Raw genomic sequence first — 19084 nt, 5'->3', positions numbered from 1 at the left:
TGCATCCCCCCGGTCCCCCTGCATCCCCCAATCCCCCTGTGCCCCCCAGTGCCCTGCATCCCCCTGATGCCCCTGCATCTCCTGCATCCCCCAGTCCCCCTGCACCCCCAGTCCCCCTGCACCCCCAGTGCCCCTGCGTCCTTTGGTCCCCCTGCACCCCCCAGTCCCCCTGTATCCCCCTGGTCCCCCTGCATCCCCAGTGCCCCCACACCCCCCGGTCCCCTTGCATCCCCTGCATCCCCTCGGTCCCCCTGCATCCCCAGTGCCCCTGCATCCCCCCGACCCCCCTGCATCCCCCCGACCCCCCTGCATGCCCCCGGTCTCCCTGCATCCCCCAGACCCCCCTGCATCCCCCAGTGCTCCCCTGCGCCTTCCTGGCCCCCTGCATCCCCCGCGGTCTCCATCGCCCCCCCCCCCGGCACCCCGGGGTACCCGCGCCCCCCCCGGTGCCCGCGCCCCCCCCGTCCCCCCGCCGCTCCCCGCATCCCCCCCCGCGCTGCCGGTGCCGGTGCCGGCGGAGCTGCGGCAGGCTGCGGCGGCTCCCCCCGCCCCCGGCCCCCCCCGCCGCCCCCGCCCGGCGCCCGGCGCGTCACGGCGGGCCCGGCCGCGGTGGGTGCGCTGGGCTCGGCTCCGCTCCGCTCCGCCATGGCGGCCCGCGGCCCCCGGGCCCTGCTCGCCCTCGGCCTGGCCCTGGCCGCCGCCGCCGAGCCCTTCTCGGCCCAGCTGGGAGAAACCGGCGGGTGCCGCGGGCAGTGCGGCCGCAGCCTGCCCCGCCGAGCCGCCGCCGTGAGTCCGGGGGACAGGGAGTACCGGGGGGGCCGGGGGGGTCGGGGGGGTCGGGGGTACCCGGGGGGGGCCGGGGGTAACGGGGGTAACGGGGGTAACGGGGGTACTGGGGGTACGGGGGGTAACGGGGCCATCAGTAGCATCGGGGGTACCGGGAGCATCACAGAGGACTGGGAGCAGTGGGAGCATCACGGAGGACCAGGAGCACCAGGGGTACCAGGGGTACTGGGGGCATGGGGGGCATCAGTAGCATCGGGCGTACCGGGAGCATCGGGGGGGACTGGGAGCAGTGGGAGCATCACAGGGGATTGGAGGCACCAGGGGTACCAGGGGTACTGGGGGTGTGGGGAGCATCAGTAGCATCGGGGGTACAAGGAGCACTGGGGGGAACAGGGGTACCAGGAGCATCAGGGGGGACTGGGAGCAGCAGGAGCATCACAGGGGGCTGGGGGTACCGGGCGTACCAGGGGCATGGGGGGCATCAGAAGCATCGGAGGTACTGGAGGCATCAGGGGGGACTGGGAGCAGTGGGAGCATCGCAGGGGACCAGGAGCGCCAGGGGTACCGGGGGTACCAGGGGCATCAGTAGCATTGGGGGTACTGGGGGCATGGGGAGCATCAGTAGCATCGAGGGTACCAGGAGCACTGGGGGTGCCGGGGGTGTGGGGAGCATCAGTAGCATCAGGGGTACTGGGGCCGTGGGGGGCATCAGTAGCATCAGGGGTACCGGGGGCATCAGGGGGGACTGGGAGCAGTGAGAGCATCACGGGGGACCAGGAGCACCAGGGGTATCAGGGGCATCAGTAGCATCGGAGGTACCGGGGGTACTGGGGGTACTGGGGGCATGGGGGGCACCAGTAGCATCAGGGGTACCGGGAACATCGGGGGGGACTGGGAGCAGTGGGAGCATCACAGGGGATTGGGGGCACCAGGGGTACTGGGGGTACTGGGGGTGTGGGGAGCATCAGTAGCATCAGGGGATACCAGGGGCAACAGGGGCAACAGGGGTACTGGGAGCATCGGGGGGGGGGACTGGGAGCAGTGGGAGCATCACGGGGGCCCAGGAGCACCAGGGGTACCGGGGTTACTGGGGGCATGGCGGGCATCAGTAGCATCAGGAGTACTGGGTTCATCGGCGGGAACAGGGGTACCGGGAGCATCGGGGGGGACTGGGAGCAGCAGCAGCATCACAGGGGATTGGGGGCACCAGAGGTACCGGGGGCACCGAGGGTACCAGGGGCGTGGGAGGCATCAGTAGCATCAGGGGTACTGGGAGCATCGGAGGGGACTGGGAGCAGCAGGAGTGTCACGGGGGACTGGGGGCACCAGAGGTACCGGGGGCACCGGGGCCATGGGGAGTATCGGTAGCGTCAGGGGTACCGGGGGGAATAGGGGTACCAGGAGCGTTAGGGGGGACCAGGAGCAGTGGGAGCATCACAGGGGATCTGAAGCACCTGGGGAAACTGGGAGCATCACGGGGGACCAGGAGCACTGGGGGTACAGGGGGGGTGGGGGGCATCAGTCGCATCGGGGGTACCGGGGGCATCGGGAGCAGCGGGGCACCAGCCCCCCCTGCACAGCCCCATACTGGGCCACCCCTGTGGGGAGCACCGGGGGGGGCACTGGCAGCACCACGGGGGGCACTGGGTGAGCCCCAGCAGTCTCGTCCAGGACAGCTTTGGGGTGCCCCCGGTGAGGGCATCCACCCCGGTCTGGGGTGCCCACAGTGGTTTTGCCCCTCCCGGCTGTGGGGTGTCCCCCGGGTCTCACCCACGCTGGGCTTGGGGTGCCGGGTCGGGGGTGCCATGGTGAGACCCTGCCGGGGACGTGGTGGCAGGGCTGGTTGGGGCGAGCGGGTGACGCCGCGGTGGCAGCGTGGGCCAGCGCCGAGCCGCGGCATCGGGGACTGCAATGGAGCCGAGCGCTGGTTGCTGCACCTGGAGCATCACGGAAAGCTCCGGCTCAGCGCCGCGCCGGGGTCCGCGGTGGGGAGCAGCGCTGGGGGCCCCACGGTGGCCCCCGTCCCCGAGCCCCCGCGGTGGCAGGGCCGTATCTAGGCCAGCGCCTTGGCAGGAGTTGTCTTCCCATCTGGGCTGGAGCTGCCTCCTGCCAGCACCCAGCCCTGCCCCGTGGGCACCCGCTTCCCCGAGCCTGTGCGCGCAGCTGCACGCAGCGACCCCCCCCATGCAGCCCCCCCAGTGTGTCCCCAGCCCCCCTCCCCGGCAGCCCCCGCTCCTGCCAGCCCGTGCCGGGGCCCCGCCGATGCCCAGCGCCCCGACAGAGCCGGGGGGACCTGCTGCGTCCTCGCTGGGGACGAGGCCACGTGCAAACCCGACCTCCGGGTGCAGACCCGGGGGGTGAAGGCAGCTCTCCCACCCCCCGGCAATGCCATCGCCCCGGCTTCGGGGTGCCAGCCCCGGCTGGGGTTCTGCAGTGGGGCGGCGGTGCCGGTGCCCCCCCAGCTGAGTGGGGGGGATCCGGGGGGGGTCCGGCACAGCCCCCGGGCTGAGCTTGGTGCCAGCTCCGCGCTCTCCTCCTCCTCCTCCCTGCAGGATGCTGTTCTCAACGCCTGTTACCGGGGCTGCCGGCTGTTCTCCATCTGTCACTTCGTGGATGCGAGCGCCGAGCTGAACACCACCAGAGCCGAGTGTGAAGCAGGTGAGGAACCATCGGCCGAGCGGCCCCCGGACCCCAAACACCCTCCCGGGGGGGTCCCCCGTCTACTGCCGGCACCACCCGAGCATCCTGCCTCCGCTCAGCCCCCCGCTGTGCCCCGCGGCCGCGTCGGGACCCTGCTGCAGACTGAGCGGGGTGCAGATTTACACCCGCTGGGTGTCAGTCAGAGGGGTCTTGGGGGGTCTTGGGGGGTCTTGGGGCGCAGGACTCATCGAGGGGATCGAGCACCCCCTAACTTTGCCCCCCCTCCTGCCTCGCAGCGTGCGCCGAAGCCTACAGCGACGCGGAGGAGCAGTTTGGCTGCGTGACGGGGTGCCGCAAGCAGCAGCCCGAGGTGGAGAGCGGGAAGGAGAAGGTGAGGGAGATGGGGACCCCCCGTTCTCCCCCTTTAACCCACCCAGCCTGTCCCTGGTGCCACCAACCGTGGCCCTGCCCTGTCCCTGCATCCTGCTCCTTGCCCAAAGGGTCTGTGGGGTGGATGTGCCCCCCCGGGGCACCCCGGCTGCTCCGTCCCGGTGCTGTCACCCCGTGGGGCTGCCGGGGACCGGCCGGGGCAGGCATTCACCCCTGCAAGGAGCCTGGGGCCATGGGGCTGCCCTCAGGGTGGCTTTGCTGGCCACCTTGGCCCTTGCCTGTGACCCTGGGTGTGGGGACATGGGGTGTCTTGGTCACCCTGGGCACAGCAGGGACCACGTTGGCTGCTGCCGGGCAGAGCCAGCAATGCTGATGCGATGGAGACCACTGCCCACTGGCCACCCCCTGCCTGGGACCCCATGGGGGGACACTGGGACGTGGTGGCTTGGCCCTGCGTCTTGCCTTAGGAAAGACCCCTTCCTCCGGTGGGACCTCAGCCCACTCCCTCTTCTGCTGGGGGATGGAGGCTGTAACACCCCACATGCAGCCCATCCCTCCTTCCTCCATCCCTCCATCCATCCCTCCATCCATCCATCCATTCCTCCATCCATCCACATCCCTCCATCCATCCATCCTCCATCCTTCTCTCCATATGTCCATCCATCCGTCCATCCATCCATCCATCCATCCATCCATCCATCCATCCATCCATCCCTTCCTCCCTCCATCCATCCCTCCATCCATCCATCCCCCCCCCCCCCCCCCCAGCACAAGCACCCAGCCCCATCCCTCCCCTCGCTGCCTCCCGGCCGCCCCCACCAGCAGCCTCGCGTCTCGCTGAGCCCCGGCGCCGGCACCCGGCGTCCCTCGGCGCTTGCCCAGCGCAGAGGGGGACCCAGCGTGCCCCCCACCCACCCACCCACGCCCCCGCCCGGCGAAACCCGCGCTGCAGGGCGCCCGCTGGCGTTATTTGACGTCCCCTGCGGACGGGTGCGGGGTCGGCAGGAGCCCGCCGTCGGCGCGTCGCCCTGCTTCGCCCGCAGCGGAAGAAGCGGCTGAGCGGGGCTCGGCGCGGGCTGCCGATTCCACCCGGTTCCCAGGGCGAGAGGTTCTGAGCAGTGACTGTGGCAGACTCCCCCACTTTTCATCTGTCATCCTTCCCAGCAATTAGCGACGCTTTTTCCTCCTACATTTAATTAATTCAGATTTTGCCCGGTTAATTAAATTAGTCTTTGGCCCAAGGTAGAGGCTTTTGGCTTTGCGCACGTGCAGACAAAGATGAGTTTGTGCTGTAGGAAGCTGCGGCTCCTCCGAAAAACCACTTTGCAGCTTGTTTTGAAGCCCTTCCCGGTGGCCGATCCCGCTTCCCAGCCCCTCTCCGGGGCCGGGGGTGAGCATCGAGGGGCAACCGGCTGCCGGGGAGGGCTGGCACCCCCTCCACCCCCCCCCCGAAGCCTTTTTCCCGCGGGTTCCCAGACAAGCAGGCAAAGCAGATTTAGCATAATAATTAGATACAGAATCTGACCTATTTATTTCCTGTTTGCTGGTCTGACCGTGCGAGGGGTTGTCGGAAAATGTTCGGAGCCAGTGGCAGGGAGCAGCCAAGCGGATTCCAGCAGGGATGCTTTAAAAATAACAAACCGCTGCGACGGCCAAGAATCCAGGGCACGGCGAGGCTGCCAGGAGAGCAACGCCCTCGGCATCTCGGCCGCTCCGCTCCTCTTGTCTGAAGCCCCGGTGCGAGCCGGGGGCTGCCGAGGGGTTGGGTGATGGCCCTGGGGCTGGGTGGCGGCCCTGGGGACCACGGCCCTGGGGCTCGGTGACCCTGCTATGAGGAGAGGCTGAGGGAGCTGGGCTTGTTCAGCCTGGAGAAGGCTGCGAGGGGACCTTAGAAATGCCTCTAAATACCTGCAGGGTGGGGGTCAGGAGGACGGGGCCAGACTCTGTTCAGTGGTGCCCAGTGACAGGACAAAGGGCAACGGGCACAAACTGAAGCAGAGGAAGCTCCAGCTGAAGATGAGGAAGAACTTCTTCCCTCTGAGGGTGACGGAGCCCTGGCCCAGGCTGCCCAGGGAGGTTGTGGAGTCTCCTTCTCTGGAGATATTCAAGACCTGCCTGGACAAGGTCCTCTATAGCCTGCTGTAGGTGACCCTGCTTGGGCAGGGGGTTGGACTGGGTGACCCACAGAGGTCCCTGCCAACCCCGAACATTCTGGGATTCTGTGATTCTGCGGCTGGACCGCAGGTCCTGCGCATCCCCAGCGCTGGGAGAAGCAGGCTGAGCCTCAAACCAGAGCGCCCGGGTCAGCCCAGCTCTGTCCTCAGCGTGGGACGTTGTCTGCCGGGGTGGGTGACGAGGGGATGGCGGTGACACCATGTCCCCGCTCCTTTGCAGAGCCCGGAGCTGAAGGTGCCGTTGTTCTCCATGTTCGATTTGGTCTCCACCTTCTGCAACGACATTGTCAGCTCTGCCCAGAGCTTCATCTCCTCCACCTGGACCTTCTACCTGCAGGCGGACGATGGCAAAGTCGTGGTGTTTCAGGTGGGGGGGTCCCGTGTCCCCTCTCTGCTGGGTGCTGAGGGGGAGGGACCCCCGTGCTCACTGCTTTCTCCCTCTCTCCCTGCCGACCTGCCAGTCCCAGCCCGAGATGGAATATCCAGTTCCTGAGGTGCAGGAGACCGAGCCGGCGCAGCCGGGACCGGGGTCCAGCCCCCGTGTCCCCCAGCCCCACACAGGTGCGGGGGGGTCCGGGCTGCTGGCCGGGGGGGCCGGGAGCCTCCGAGCCCTTCTGGCTCTCATCCGAGTTCCCCAGAGCTAAACCCGTTACCCGCTTCTCGGGGCTGATGAGGTTCCCAAACCCTGCACCCCAGCGTGGGGGGTGAGTCCGGACTCGGGACCCACTCCGAGACGCTGCCGGGATCCTCTGTGCCCCCCCCAGCAGACAGAGGGTCCCCGGGGGGAGAGAGGACCACCCGGCACCCCTGCGCCCGGTCCCATGCTGGCAAGGGGATGGGGAGCGGGGCAGGCAGAGGGTGCCTGGGCTCAGCATCGCCTTTCCCCCGCCAGGCCCCCAGGGGAAGGGGGAGAAGCCCCCCGTGAAGGAGCTGCGGGGCAAAGCCAAGGCGCAGCACCCGGACCCCCCGCAGCCGGAGCACGACTTCCTTGGCTGCATGTCCAAGTAGGTGCAGGGGGGCTGCGGGGGTCCCGGGGGGGACCCGGACCTGCCGGACACACCAGAGGATATGGTCCTGCCCCCCAAATTCCCCCCCAGTGCCCTGCCATAAACTCGTCCTTTTTCTTTGGCGGGGGGTGGTGGGGTGCTACAGGCGCTCGGGCCTTCCTCGCTGGATCCTGGCTGCCTGCCTCTTCCTCTCCATCATGGTGATGCTGTGGCTGAGCTGTGCCAGTCTGGTGACTGCCCCCGAGCAGCACGTCAAGACCCAGGTACGGGGCGAGCAGTGCTCTGCGCAGCCCGGGGGGGTTCCCACGGGGGTCCCTGACACGCTGGGTCTCCCCGTCACGGCTGGGTGAGACGTGGCCGGGGTGTTTGTGGCCACCGTGCTGGGCTCGCCGGCGTGCCCACGCTGTGCGGTACGTCCCCAGCCAGCCCCGCGGTGTTCCTGGTCTGGGGACAAGGGGGTCCTGTCCCCTGCTCCGGGGCTGCATGGTCCCCTTTGCCTCTGTTCCAGCCTCTGAGCATCAACGGGGACAAGGAGTACCTGGAGGACCTGGACGGCCCCAGCGCCTTCCCGCTGCCGCCCGTCATCGCTGTCACCCTGTGCCCCGCGCGTGGCGGCGAGGACGTGGGGCCGCTGCCCCTCAAAGTCGACCTGGACAAGACCGTCCTGTAGACCATCCCTTCCTGTCATCTCCACGCCACCTCCCTGTCCCCGTCCCCGCGGCATCGTCCCCGGCCCCGCTCCGACTGCTTCATGTCCCCGGCTCCTGGAGCGGCGTCGCGGCGGGGACCGGGGCTGTGATCTGGCTCAGTCCCGCTCTGCTCCCCGGGCACGGCCGCTGCGGAGGAGCTGGGCCATGGCTCTGCCTCCTCCGTAGATGCTCCGTTTGCTGGGATCCTGGTTTCCAGTGCTCGAGAGCCAAGAGAGGAGCTGCCGGAGCCGGGAGGCTGGGGGGATCCCGTCCTCGGAGCGGGGCGGTCGGTCTCCTCCCGACCGGAGCCCCCGGGGCCCCGCAGCCCTCCGGGCATGGGTCCAGCGCTGGGCAGGAGGGAGCCGGCTGCGGTGGGGGATGGAGAGCGTCTGCAGCGAGCGGGGCTTTGGCTCGGCACATCCCCGGCCTCCCACCTTGGGCTGAGCCTCCAAGGCGCCGTCTCCGGCCCTGGGAACTCCCTTCCGCCGGCCGGAGCCGATTGCCTTGGGGAGCCGAAACGTGGCGAATGGATTTGGCGTTGGCAGCCGGAGAGAGGAGTGGAGCTCGCAGCCTCCGTGCCCACGCGAGGACCCAGCCGGCCCCTTCCCGGAGCTGCCGAGGGGCTCCGGGATGGCTCCTTCCCCTCCCTGCTCCGTGATGCCTTCGGGGCGGCTGGCCCCGATGCCGATGGGGTGCTGGTGGGACAGAGCAGGGGACGAGGTCGAGCTCGGGCAGGAGGTGGGAGCTGCTGGGACTCCTCGCCCTGGGCTCGGCGTCCCTGCCCGATGCCGGGAGCGGCTCAGCCTGCGGTGCTGCAGCTGATGGCAGGACCCAGCGGCAGCTGGCCTCCGGGTCCTCGGGCTTGCCGCGCTGCTCTGGAACCGGGGTGCAGCCCTGGGGTCTCCCGGCCAAGCAGGGACCCCCTTGGCTCACCCCGGCACAGCCCCTCGACGTGGAGGGGTCCCCTCCCTCCCCCTGCTCCCGCAGCCGGCCTCACCGCGCTCCGGCGCATCTCCCCTTCTCCCCGCCGTTCTCCATCACTTGACTTCGTGCGTCGTTTTGTGGTTTGATTTGCGTCGGCATGTGGTTCCTCGGCCCCCCGTGCCCCACGGGGACACCCCTGCGTTCGGGAGGGACGGCTCGGCGGCGGCCCCGGCCGTCCCCACGTCCACCTAACGCGTCTGTACAGATTAACTTATTACCTGTGACTCCCCACCCTTGGGTTTTTAGGCTCTCACCGTGCGCCGGCTGCTCCCCAGCGCTGAGCGGTCTCGGGGGGCCATGGCGTGGTGGGGCGGGGGGCTCTGGTCCCCATCCCCGCCGGTTTTGTGCTGCTCCGTATCCCTTTCACCCGTGGAACATGTCTGGGTTTGGGGGGATGCAGGGGGGTCTCGTGTCTGTTTCGGGGTGCACTTATTGCTTTTTGGCCGCTCAGCTCGGTGTAAAGCTCGGTGGAGTCTGTGGTGGTGTCCCCGCCGTGGTGGCTCTCCCCGTCCCCGGGGTGCGACCGCGCTGGGCAGCGAGCTCGGGGAGGAGAGCGGCCGCAGACCCCCCCCTCCGGCTTCACTTCCAAAGGGCAAACCCAGCCCCAAGCTGGCTGGGCAGTGCGGGCACGGGGGAAATAAAAGGTTTGTACCGGACCTGGATGAGTCGGTGGCTTCACGGGGTGCCTGTCGCCATCCTGGCTTTGCCAGGTGAGCCAGGATGAAACCTCCGGCAAACGAGAGGGATCCCCTGCTTGGGCTGCTTCGCGCGGCCGCGGAGCGATGCTCCTCTCCGCCGCGGGCTGCGGGTTCGCCGGATCGAGGGATTCAGCACCAAGCGCACCAGGAGACGCTGCGTTCCCTGGGGAGCTGGTGCCAGCGCCCGTGGGCTCGCTGGGTGCTGGGGGGGTGCGGGGTGGGCAGGGGGCTGCGCACCCCAGCCCGTGCACCCATCAGCTGCGAGGAGGAGGAGGATGAGGACGCTGAGACGCGGCAGCTGGGGGGATTACGTACGCGTGCTTGCGTGTGCACAGAAAGAAGGGCTGGAGAAGGAGGGCTTTTCCCGCTGGAAATCTCCCACCGGCACCCAGGTGCCCATTTCGAGGAGGGAAAGCGTAAATGGGGTCGTGCCCACGCGCGACACGTCAGCGGAACACGCAGCGGCCGCCCGGGCTGGAGGGCTGGGGCACGCTCGCACGTGCGTGCGCCCACCTTTCCCCCGCGGCGTGTGTTTTTCCTGGCGCGGCGCCTGCGTCCACGCCATCGTCGAGCTCTGTCCCCATGCCAAGCACGGCACGAAAGCTCACGCGGGGGCCTGGAGGCTCGTTTTCAGCACTCCAGTAGCTCAGCGGGGTCCCGTCCTCGGAGCCAGCAGCAGCGCGGGGCCCCCGAGGAGCCGGGGCTGGTGCTGGACTCAGCCGCTTGTTTTCCCCAGGATGCAGAGCTGGGGACAAGGAGGTGCTGCCCGACCCCGGGGAGGGCTGCGGATGGGTGCTGGGGTGCTCGAGGCGAGTCACGGCCAAAGAAGGATCTCCAAAGGGGAGACTCTGTTCAGTGGTGCCCAGCGACAGGACAAGGGGCAACGGGCACAAACTGGAGCAGAGGAAGCTCCAGCTGAAGATGAGGAAGAACTTCTTCCCTCTGAGGGTGATGGAGCCCTGGCCCAGGCTGCCCAGGGAGGCTGCGGAGTCTCCTTCTCTGGAGATATTCCAGCCCCGCCTGGACAAGGTCCTGTGCAGCCTGCTCTGGGTGACCCTGCTTGGGCAGGGGGTTGGGCTGGGTGACCCCCAGAGGTCCCTTCCAACCCCGACCATGCTGTGATTCTGTGATTCTGTGGATGCAGAGCCTGCTCCGCTGCCTGCCAGCAGCCCCCGCTGCCGGAGCGGAGCCCCCGCCTGTCCCTGAATCGGGGGTGCGATGTCACCCCCACACAGCATGGCGATGCCGGGTGCCGGAGGGAGACGCTGCGCTCTGCGGGCTGGGCTGGGCTGGCCAAACGGAGGGGACAGGGATGGTGTTTCCAGCTTGCTGCCAGCCCTGCCCGTGCAGAGGATGCTCTGTGCGGGGCCGGTGCGGGAGGCAGAGTGCGTGCCGTGGCTGCGTCGCCCGGGCGGTGGGACCTGGGGGCTTGCGGGGTGTCCTCAGCCATCAGCTGGGCGCCTCGGGGTCCCAGGGTGGGCAGAGGGATGTCGGGGGCCGGCAGGACAAGAGGGACGGGCTGAGAGATGGGAGCCCAGCGCTGAGCAGCCGCTGGGGTAGGCACAAGCTGCTGACTGAGAGGCAAGACCCCCCCAGGCCAGGGCCAAGCCACCGAGTGCCCCCCGGCCGGCGTGTCAGGGGGTGCCTTCCTCCGGCATTTTCCATCCGGAGCCCAGGGCCTCAGCGCTGAGTCGGGGTCCTGCAGACGCTCGACCCCAGACACCCTGCGGCGACGGAGCGGTGGTTGGGTGCAAGCGGGAGCAAACAGGGAAACCCCGGGATGGTGCTGAGACCCCCAGCACAGGGCTCTCTGCGTCCCCCCGCCACGGGCTGGTGCAGAGGGAGGTGGCAGGGCGCAAGATCGGTGCGGACAGCTGGTAAACCCTGCCCGCCGCGGGCAGCGGCTCCGAGCGGGTCCCCTCCTGGGATGGGAGCCGGGCTACGAACCGTGGACAAGCTCCTCGCCTTGAAACTGGAGTCAGATTCCTTGCTGCTGGCTCGGGGTGCAGGAAACCGTGCCCAGGAGCAGGTGAGGAGGGACCCCACTCCAACCAGAAGGAGACGCATGAAATTAGCTGGTTCCACTCCCCCCAGCAGGCAGCCGGGGGGTTTTCCATCCGACGCCTTTTCCTTCTCGTTCCCTGTTTTATTTTTTCACGGGTGAAGCAAAATTCGCGGTGTGTGGCCCCATCGGCGAAGAGAAGAGCAACGGGCAAGCCAGCCCCCGGCAGAATCGCACCCTCCATCCCACGGCCAGCGGCGAGGGCATGGGGGACCACGCGTCCGCGGCGGGTCGCGTCCTCGTGCCCACGCTTGCCTCCCGCGCGTCCAGACGTGGGTTGGCAAGAAACCACAGACCGGTAGGTGGGGACTGCTAGCCACGCTGCGGCGAGAAGTGGCCTCAAAAAGCGGGGGGAGGCCAGCAAGATGCCCCCCACACCCCCGCCACGGACCCTCACAGCATCTCCCTGCTCGTGGGATGCCATCGCGCGGTCTCCACGCCGGCAGCGGGTGCTGCAGGTTGCAGGGGTCTCACCGACCGTGGTTGGGGTTGGTGGCCCCCGCCGGCTGGTCCCTCCACGGCTGCATTGGGCTGCTGTTCTCACCTCCGGAAAATGCCCCCTCGTTTCTCCCCCCTGCAAGTCTCAGCTGCCGGGAGCTGGCCCGGCTCCACGGCCGCTCACACGCTCCAGCTGAGGAGCCGGGCCACGCGGCGAATGCATTTGTGCACGGATTTCCCTCCCCTCTTGCCGTCTGCTCCCAACGGTGTCGTTCGCCTCTACTTCCCACCACGCTCTCCTGTGCTTGGGGACGACTTCGGGAGCTCTCGCAGCTCCTCGTCCCACTGTCGGGGGCCCGGGACCCTGTGCCATGTCCCACCAGGACGTCTCTGCTTGGGGAGAGCTTTGGTGTCCATGGTCCGGGGATGGGCACAGGGCAGAAAGCCCGGGACTGGGACAGCAGGGCGGGGAAGGACCCTGAGAAGTCCCTGCCTCGCACACACGGGTGCCAACCCTCGTTTCACAGAATCCCAGCATGGTCAGGGCTGGCAGGGCCCTCTGTGGGTCACCCAGCCCAACCCCCTGCCCAAGCAGGGTCACCCAGAGCAGGCTGCACAGGACCTTGTCCAGGCGGGGCTGGAATATCTCCAGAGAAGGAGACTCCCCAGCCTCCCTGGGCAGCCTGAAAGTGATTTGTGACCGACTCTCCCGACGCGGAGGGGCCGGGGTGGTGGTTCAGCTGGGCCTGCGCCCATTGCTCCTCTTCGCTCCTTCCTGCTCACATCCCTGGGAGATGCTGCTGGACGCGAAGCAGCCGGGGGGGAGGTTTTGTCTCGCGCTGGAGGAATGAGGGTCTTCCATGAGAAAGCCCAACCGGGGGAAACAGCAGGTCTGGGCCCTGCCAGAGCAGGGCTTTTGAAGATGATGGAAAAAGAGCCAGGGCTCCTATCTCAGCTGGGGAAGGGATGTTTTCTCACTGCTCCAGCTGCCTCTTGCTGCCCCTGGCCCAGCTCCTGCTAGCACATGGCTGCAATCCGGCGCTGTCCTGACCAACACACAGGGCTGTAAATTCAGCTTTAACCCCGGCGGAGGTACGGCTGCGTCCGGAGATGGAGCGAGGATGAGGAGGCAGGGCGGGGAGTTGGACGGGCGTTCGCAGCGAGCTCTGGCAGCGCCGCTGGTTGCAGCACCTTCCTGACCCCACACGTGGGAGCGGAGCCTTCGCCCTTACAAACGCTCCTTCGGACCGCGCTGGGCACCATCCTGGGGCTGGTGGCAAAGCTCACGTGGCCTTCAAAGATGGAAACCTCACGGTGCTGCCGGGCTGGCAGGGCAGCGCCGTGCCGTGGACGCCCACTTGGGAAAACTCATCCCTGGGTTTCCTCTCCTCGCCCGCCTTGCTGTGACCCCAAAGAAGCGGAGCCACGGGTGATTCAACAACAACAAAACCAAACGAAAAACAATCTCCTCGTGCTAATGGGATTGGTTCTGTCCCTACCACGCACATTCCAGCCCGGCTCGAGGGACCGCTCGGGGCGGGGGGGGGGGGGGGGAAGGGGAGGCTAATGAAGCCAAATTATTCTCCGTCTTCAAATGTCAGAGTTCAGCGCGGTGCCGCTGGCTGGACCTGGCGCAGCTGCCGGGCCGTGGCGATGCCGTGTGGAGGCGAAGCACCCTCTCGGCAGCCGGCACGGAGCGCCTGCGCACATCCAGCCCGCCGCCAAGTGACATGCATTTTCCATTCCCTGGGCTTCATTACTTCTTGGAACGCAGACCTCGCTCGCCGGGCCGCGAGGGGCTTCGCTTCCCTCCGTGTTTATTTTCGCTGCCGTGTGTTCTTTTGCCAGGTGAGGAGCGCAGCCAAGCTGGTCAGGGAAAGCAGGGACGCCTGGTTGCGGTTTGGCCGGGCGGATGGGAATCAGGCTCCCTTCAGTGCCGGCACGGCAGCGCGGCACCTGCTCACCTTCAGGCGCTGGAGCCGTCCCGCTGAATTCGCGGTGATGACACACGTGCTCACCGCTGCAGCACGTGCAGGGCGGGTTTGCTGGATGGTGGCCTCGCACCGGTACTGAACGGCGCTGGGGATGGCCAACGCCGGCAGCTGGCGTCAGAGCCAGCTCCCGTAGGTGCCGCCGGTCAGCTCGCCCCGCCGCCCACGGGAGTGGAAGGAGCCCAAGATTCGTAGAAGAGGGTGTTCAGCCTTCCCCCGAGCCAGGCCCTGCGTGGCTCTGCCGGCTGCTTCCCGCTCCCGCCTGCTCCTCCCGCTGACTGCTCGATGCGGGGCATGGCAATGCCCACGCCTGCCAGCACGCGCGTCCGCAGGCGCCTGCGTTATCGGCGCTGGATGAGACGGCACCGCTGCGTCACGGGGTGGGCAGCGCTGCCCAGGGCTGGCAGCCCCACCAAGCAGCCAGGTCGTCTCCATCGCGGCAGTGAGGGGACGCCGCTCGGCCCCTGTGTCGTGGTGGAGCCTCGGCAGCAGCTGCTGCATTGGTTCAGCTCTGCGGCGGGAGGTCGGGGACCTGCAGGGCTGGTCTGTGCCCCAGGACGGGAGGTCTGCGCCTACAGACCGCATCCTGCCTGGGGGGCTCGGGTACCACCGCATCGCTGGGGGTCCCGCGTTCCCGGGGCTGGTGGCCGATCTCAGCCACAGCGTTATCTGCAGTGGCAGTGGCAGAGACGGTGCTCAAGGAGGGGGAGAAGGATAGAGCCCCTCACTGTCACCACCCTCCCAGGAGAGACCAGGAATGTCTCGGGGCACCAAAACCCCTCCACGCCTGAGCACGGCCGTGCGGAGAGACAGGCAGGGTGTCCTGACGGGGCACGACAAAACGGAGGGAGAAAGCCCAGCTCACGCGATGCCGTGGCCCATCTCCACACGGCGAGCCCCGGCTCCACCAGCACACGCAGACGCACCCCAGCCCGCATGCTCGCCCCCTCCCCGGGCTCGCACGCTTGCCGGGATTACACGGGGATTAGCAGAGAGCAGCCTACCAGAAATCGAGAGGGAATAAACCCAGCCAGAAGCGCAGGCACCGAAAAAGCCCACGGCACCCTCCAGCTACGCATGACAAGCAGGAGATGCGGCCGCGTTCGTCACTGATGCGGAGGCAGGGAGAGACAGCGAGGTCACCCGCAGACTCCTCCATAACAATAGCAAATAAAGGAACCGAGAGGCTTCGTTGCACTGGGGAAAATCTAGCAAGAATTGGAAAAAAAACCTCGCTGGGGCCAGCTGTCCTCCTCCTCCACCCAACAGAAACCGCGTGGACCCGCAGTGCCGCGAGGAATTCCTGTTTCTGAGCGCTCGCAGGATGAAACGCAAAGGTCGGAGGAAAAGGCAGCGTTGCCAGCTCATGATTTTGTCATTAGTCTCACAGTGCTGGACGCAGATTTTAAAGCCCCAGCTGTGGGAGTCGTGGGATGTGCGAGAGCTTGGCTTGCAGTAAAAGGTACATTGCTAGACCTCATGTTTTGTAGGGGGAAAAAAAATAAAGTGAAAATACGACTCAGATACATCCTGATGGCTTAAAATGAAGATCAGAAAGAAGAAGAATGGAAATAGTTTGGAGTTTTGTTTTTTTTTTTCCCTAACCCAGTAAGTCAGAGTTGTGATTTCCCGGGCGGACCGCCGCTCTCCACGGTAGGAGTACCAGGACGGCCCCCACACACCGTGTGTGCGGCAGAATTATCGTTCGGTTGTGCGAGTCGCTCAGATGCTGCGCTAACACTGGTCGTAAAAATCACCTTAGATATAAGGCAGGCTCCTCGGGGAAGGGGCTAAGTGCACTCAACAAATAATGAATAGAAATAAAAATAAATATCAAATGGCCCATAAAATCAAACAATAACGGTAACTAAAAAGTTCCTGGATTTGCTGTGAGAGATAAAATCCCACCAGCGGTATGAAATCACAAGAAATACCCCCTTTTGGTTCCTTCTCCACATGACACAAGTCAGCACGCCTGGTCACCAGAGTAGTTACGGAATACATCTTCCTTCCAGAGTCTCATAAATGCATTTTTCATGCTTTGAGAGACCTTCTGGGGTTCGATTTAACTGGGGTCTGGGGAACACGTGAAAGGCATTTACGGCATGCGGCACAGCCCGGTTTTTCCTGCGGGGGAAGCAGAGGTGTAACGTTCACAGCTCCCAGCCGCCGACCCACCTGGGACCCAGGGGTCCGCAGCCAGCGGGCAGCCCGGCCGGGCTAGCCGTCAGCAGGGCTGCTTTCTGGAACCGAAACAGATGCACTTAAAACATCTATATGGACCTAAAAATAATAAAGGGAAAGCATTTATTTTAAACCTTTTAAAGAGCGGGGTGTGCCGCAAAGCTGAAGCTACAGAAAGCAGCCCCAGGAGAAAGTGGAAGGCATCAAATGAAGCAGAGCCGGTGCCTGAGGAAGCAGGACAAGCACGAGGGGGTGGTGAGGAGGGGTGGGAGCCCCCCAGAAACACCAGCAAAACGCAAACCAGCAAGGTGAGGGGAGAGCCGGGGTGGGAACCACGCTCGCTCCCACAGCTCCATCTCACCAGCAACACGGCCCGGCCGAAAGGGCAGCGCGGTGAAACGCCGGGGACGGGCTGCTGTGGGCTCTGCCGACGACTTACGGCGTCAGCTTCCATCCGCTGCCTCTCCCGCGTCCCTTCTGCTCTCCCCGCGCTGACATCTCCTCCTCTGTGTAGGTCAGGTCTAAAATAACAGGGCCCCGAGGTCCTGGCCGGGGTCTCCGTGCGCCGCAGCAATACAAATAGCAAATTAATAAGTACTGCTTCCCTTTCTCCCAAAGGTTTTACGAGGCTTAATTAATGAATGTCTGTAAAACGCATTTGGAGCTGGGAATGAAATGCGCTGTGGAAATGCCAAATATTTTTAATGCTCCAGCAGATTTAGAAGGTTTAAATAAGAAAAATACACAGCTTTGCCTCGGAAACAGATTGCTCTCCTTGAAGCGGAGCGCTCCAGAACATGAAGTTTTCATCAGGCTGACTTGAAAGAGTATTTTCACGGCTTTCCAAGTGCGTTTATTCTCATATACGAATTCCCCCCGTCCCTTATACAGATGTGGACACCGAGGCATGGTAAATCAAAGCAATTTGCCCCCGGTCGTTGGCAGAGCCACCGCTATGAAGAATTTCCTGATTTCCACCGATGACTGGAATGCCCTTTAGACCATCCGCTCTCTCCAGATGCGCGCCGGCTTGAAAAATTACACGGACCTCGCGACGCTTGGCCTCGTCTCCGCCGGTCGCTTTGGGGAGAGCCGGGAGCGACTCTGATGCCGACCATGTGTGGGGACGCGGGGCGGCGAAGGCGTCCTTGGCACCGAGACGGCGCAGCCGGAGCGCTGCGGTCTCCGGCAACAAGACTGCACCCTCTGGAGGGTACTGCTGCTCTTGCACAAAGCGCTTATCGCAATAAAACCCGGGCTGTAATCATCCGGATGGCGCGGTGGGAGGCTTCGTCCCCGCGGTGATGGGGAGCGGGGTTGTCCCCGCAGTCCCGGGCTGGTTGCACACATGAAGGTCCCTGCAGGAGACATTTAATGAGTTGGGTGTGAAGTCCTGAGGGAAGGCGTTGTCGCTTGGGTGCAGGCCACGGGCAGGGGCCGTCGGGAGCTGTTGGGTGATGGTCGGCTGGAGGGTGCTGGCATGAGGAGGCCCATGGTGGCCTGTGGGGTGGTGACAACCCCCTGGATCTCCTCAGCTGTGAGGTGGGGACCCCAAGGTCCTCTCAGCCATGGGGCAGTCACCCCGCAGCCATGGGGAAGGAACAGACCCCGGGCTTCACAACCATCAGATGGTGACAGACCCCTGGGACCCCTCAGCCATGAGATGGGGACGCTGAGGTCCTCTCAGCCACGGGGCAGTGACCCCATAGCCATGGGGAGGGGACAGACCCCGGGCTCCATGACCATTAGATGGTGGCAGACCCCTGGACTGCCTCAGCTGTGGGATGGGGACCCCGAGGTCCTCTCAGCCACGGGGTGGGGACCCCAAGATACTTTCAACCATGGGGTAGTCAACCCACGGCCATGAGGCGGGGACAGACTCCAGGCACCATGGCCTTCGGCTGGTGACAGACCCCTGGGACCCCTCAGCCGTGGGGTGGGGACTCCGATGTCCTCTCAGACATGGAGACCCCAACATACTCTCAGCCACGGGGCAGTGACCCTGCGGCCATGAGGAGGGGGACAGACCCCAGGCTCTGTGACCATCAGACGGTGACAGACCCCTCGTACCCCTCAGCCATGGAGTGGGGATCCTGATGTCCTCTCAGACATGGAGACCCCAGTGTCCTCTCAGCCACAGGGTGGTGACCCTGCGGCCATGAGGAGGGGACAGACTCTGGGCTCCATGACCATCAGATGGTGGCAGAGCCCTGGGCCCCCTCAGCCACGGGGTGGGGACCCCAAGATCCTCTCAACCATGGGGTAGTCAACCCACGGCCATGAGGCGGGGACAGACTCCAGGCACCATGGCCTTCGGCTGGTGACAGACCCCTGGGACCCCTCAGCCGTGGGGTGGGGACCCCGATGTCCTCTCAGACATGGAGACCCCAACATACTCTCAGCCACGGGGCAGTGACCCTGCGGCCATGAGGAGGGGGACAGACCCCAGGCTCTGTGACCATCAGACGGTGACAGACCCCTCGTACCCCTCAGCCATGGGGTGGGGATCCTGATGTCCTCTCAGACATGGAGACCCCAATGTCCTCTCAGCCATAGGGCAGTCACCCTGCAGCCATAAGGTGTGGACAGACCCTGGGCTCCATGACTGTGGCAGACCCCTGGGACGTGTGGGACCCCTCAGCCGTGGGATGGGGACCCCAAGGTCCTCTCAGCCACAGGGCAGTGACCCCGCGGCCATAAGGTGTGGACAGACCCTGGGCTCCATGACTGTGGCAGACCCCTGGGACCTCTCAGCCGTGGGGTGGGGACCCCGATGTCCTCTCAGCCACGGGGCGGTGACCCCGCGGCCATGAGGTGTGGACAGACCCTGGGCTCCATGACTGTGGCAGACCCCTGGGACCTCTCAGCCATGGGGTGGGGACCCCGATGTCCTCTCAGCCACGGGGCGGTGACCCCGCGGCCATGAGGAGGGGACAGACCCCGGGCTCCGTGGCCGTTGGCTGGCGACAGCCCCCCGGGACCCCTCAGCTGTGAGGGGGTGCCAGGCCCCCAGGCCCCCTCAGACAGCCCCGGGGCAGCGG

At 66.0% G+C, this 19084-nt stretch overlaps 1 protein-coding gene across 2 annotated transcripts; it reads left to right on the top strand.

Annotated features, from left to right (window-relative positions):
• Positions 1-607: 607 nt before the first annotated feature.
• On the top strand, positions 608-9326 carry TMEM59L (transmembrane protein 59 like). 2 transcript variants are annotated; one of them, XM_075444193.1, is made up of 8 exons: positions 608-786; positions 3339-3444; positions 3723-3817; positions 6211-6357; positions 6452-6551; positions 6883-6994; positions 7143-7260; positions 7506-9326. In XM_075444193.1, the coding sequence occupies exons 1-8, from the start codon at positions 646-648 to the stop codon at positions 7665-7667; spliced, it is 981 nt and encodes a 326-aa protein (XP_075300308.1). In that variant the 5' UTR covers positions 608-645; the 3' UTR covers positions 7668-9326. The 2 variants fall into 2 exon arrangements, with proteins under 2 accessions (XP_075300308.1, XP_075300307.1); XM_075444192.1 differs by having other exon boundaries at positions 6883-6995; positions 7120-7260.
• The last annotated feature ends 9758 nt before the right edge of the window (positions 9327-19084 follow it).

Source organism: Opisthocomus hoazin, chromosome 27, assembly GCF_030867145.1.
Source record: "Opisthocomus hoazin isolate bOpiHoa1 chromosome 27, bOpiHoa1.hap1, whole genome shotgun sequence".
NCBI classification, from domain to species: Eukaryota; Metazoa; Chordata; class Aves; order Opisthocomiformes; family Opisthocomidae; genus Opisthocomus; species Opisthocomus hoazin.
The sequence above is the reverse complement of the archived record's forward strand: the minus strand, read 5'-3'. Positions and strand labels throughout refer to the sequence as shown.

What these genes read in the sequence shown, in the direction of transcription:
- TMEM59L (XM_075444192.1), top strand. Translation starts at nt 646, where the DNA reads ATGGCGGCCCGCGGCCCCCGGGCCCTGCTCGCCCTCGGCCTGGCCCTG. An exon ending in TGCCCCGCCGAGCCGCCGCC is followed by an intron (nt 787 to 3,338) that starts GTGAGTCCGGGG and finishes TCCTCCCTGCAG; the next exon opens with GATGCTGTTCTCAACGCCTG. An exon ending in AGCAGCACGTCAAGACCCAG is followed by an intron (nt 7,261 to 7,505) that starts GTACGGGGCGAG and finishes CCTCTGTTCCAG; the next exon opens with CCTCTGAGCATCAACGGGGA.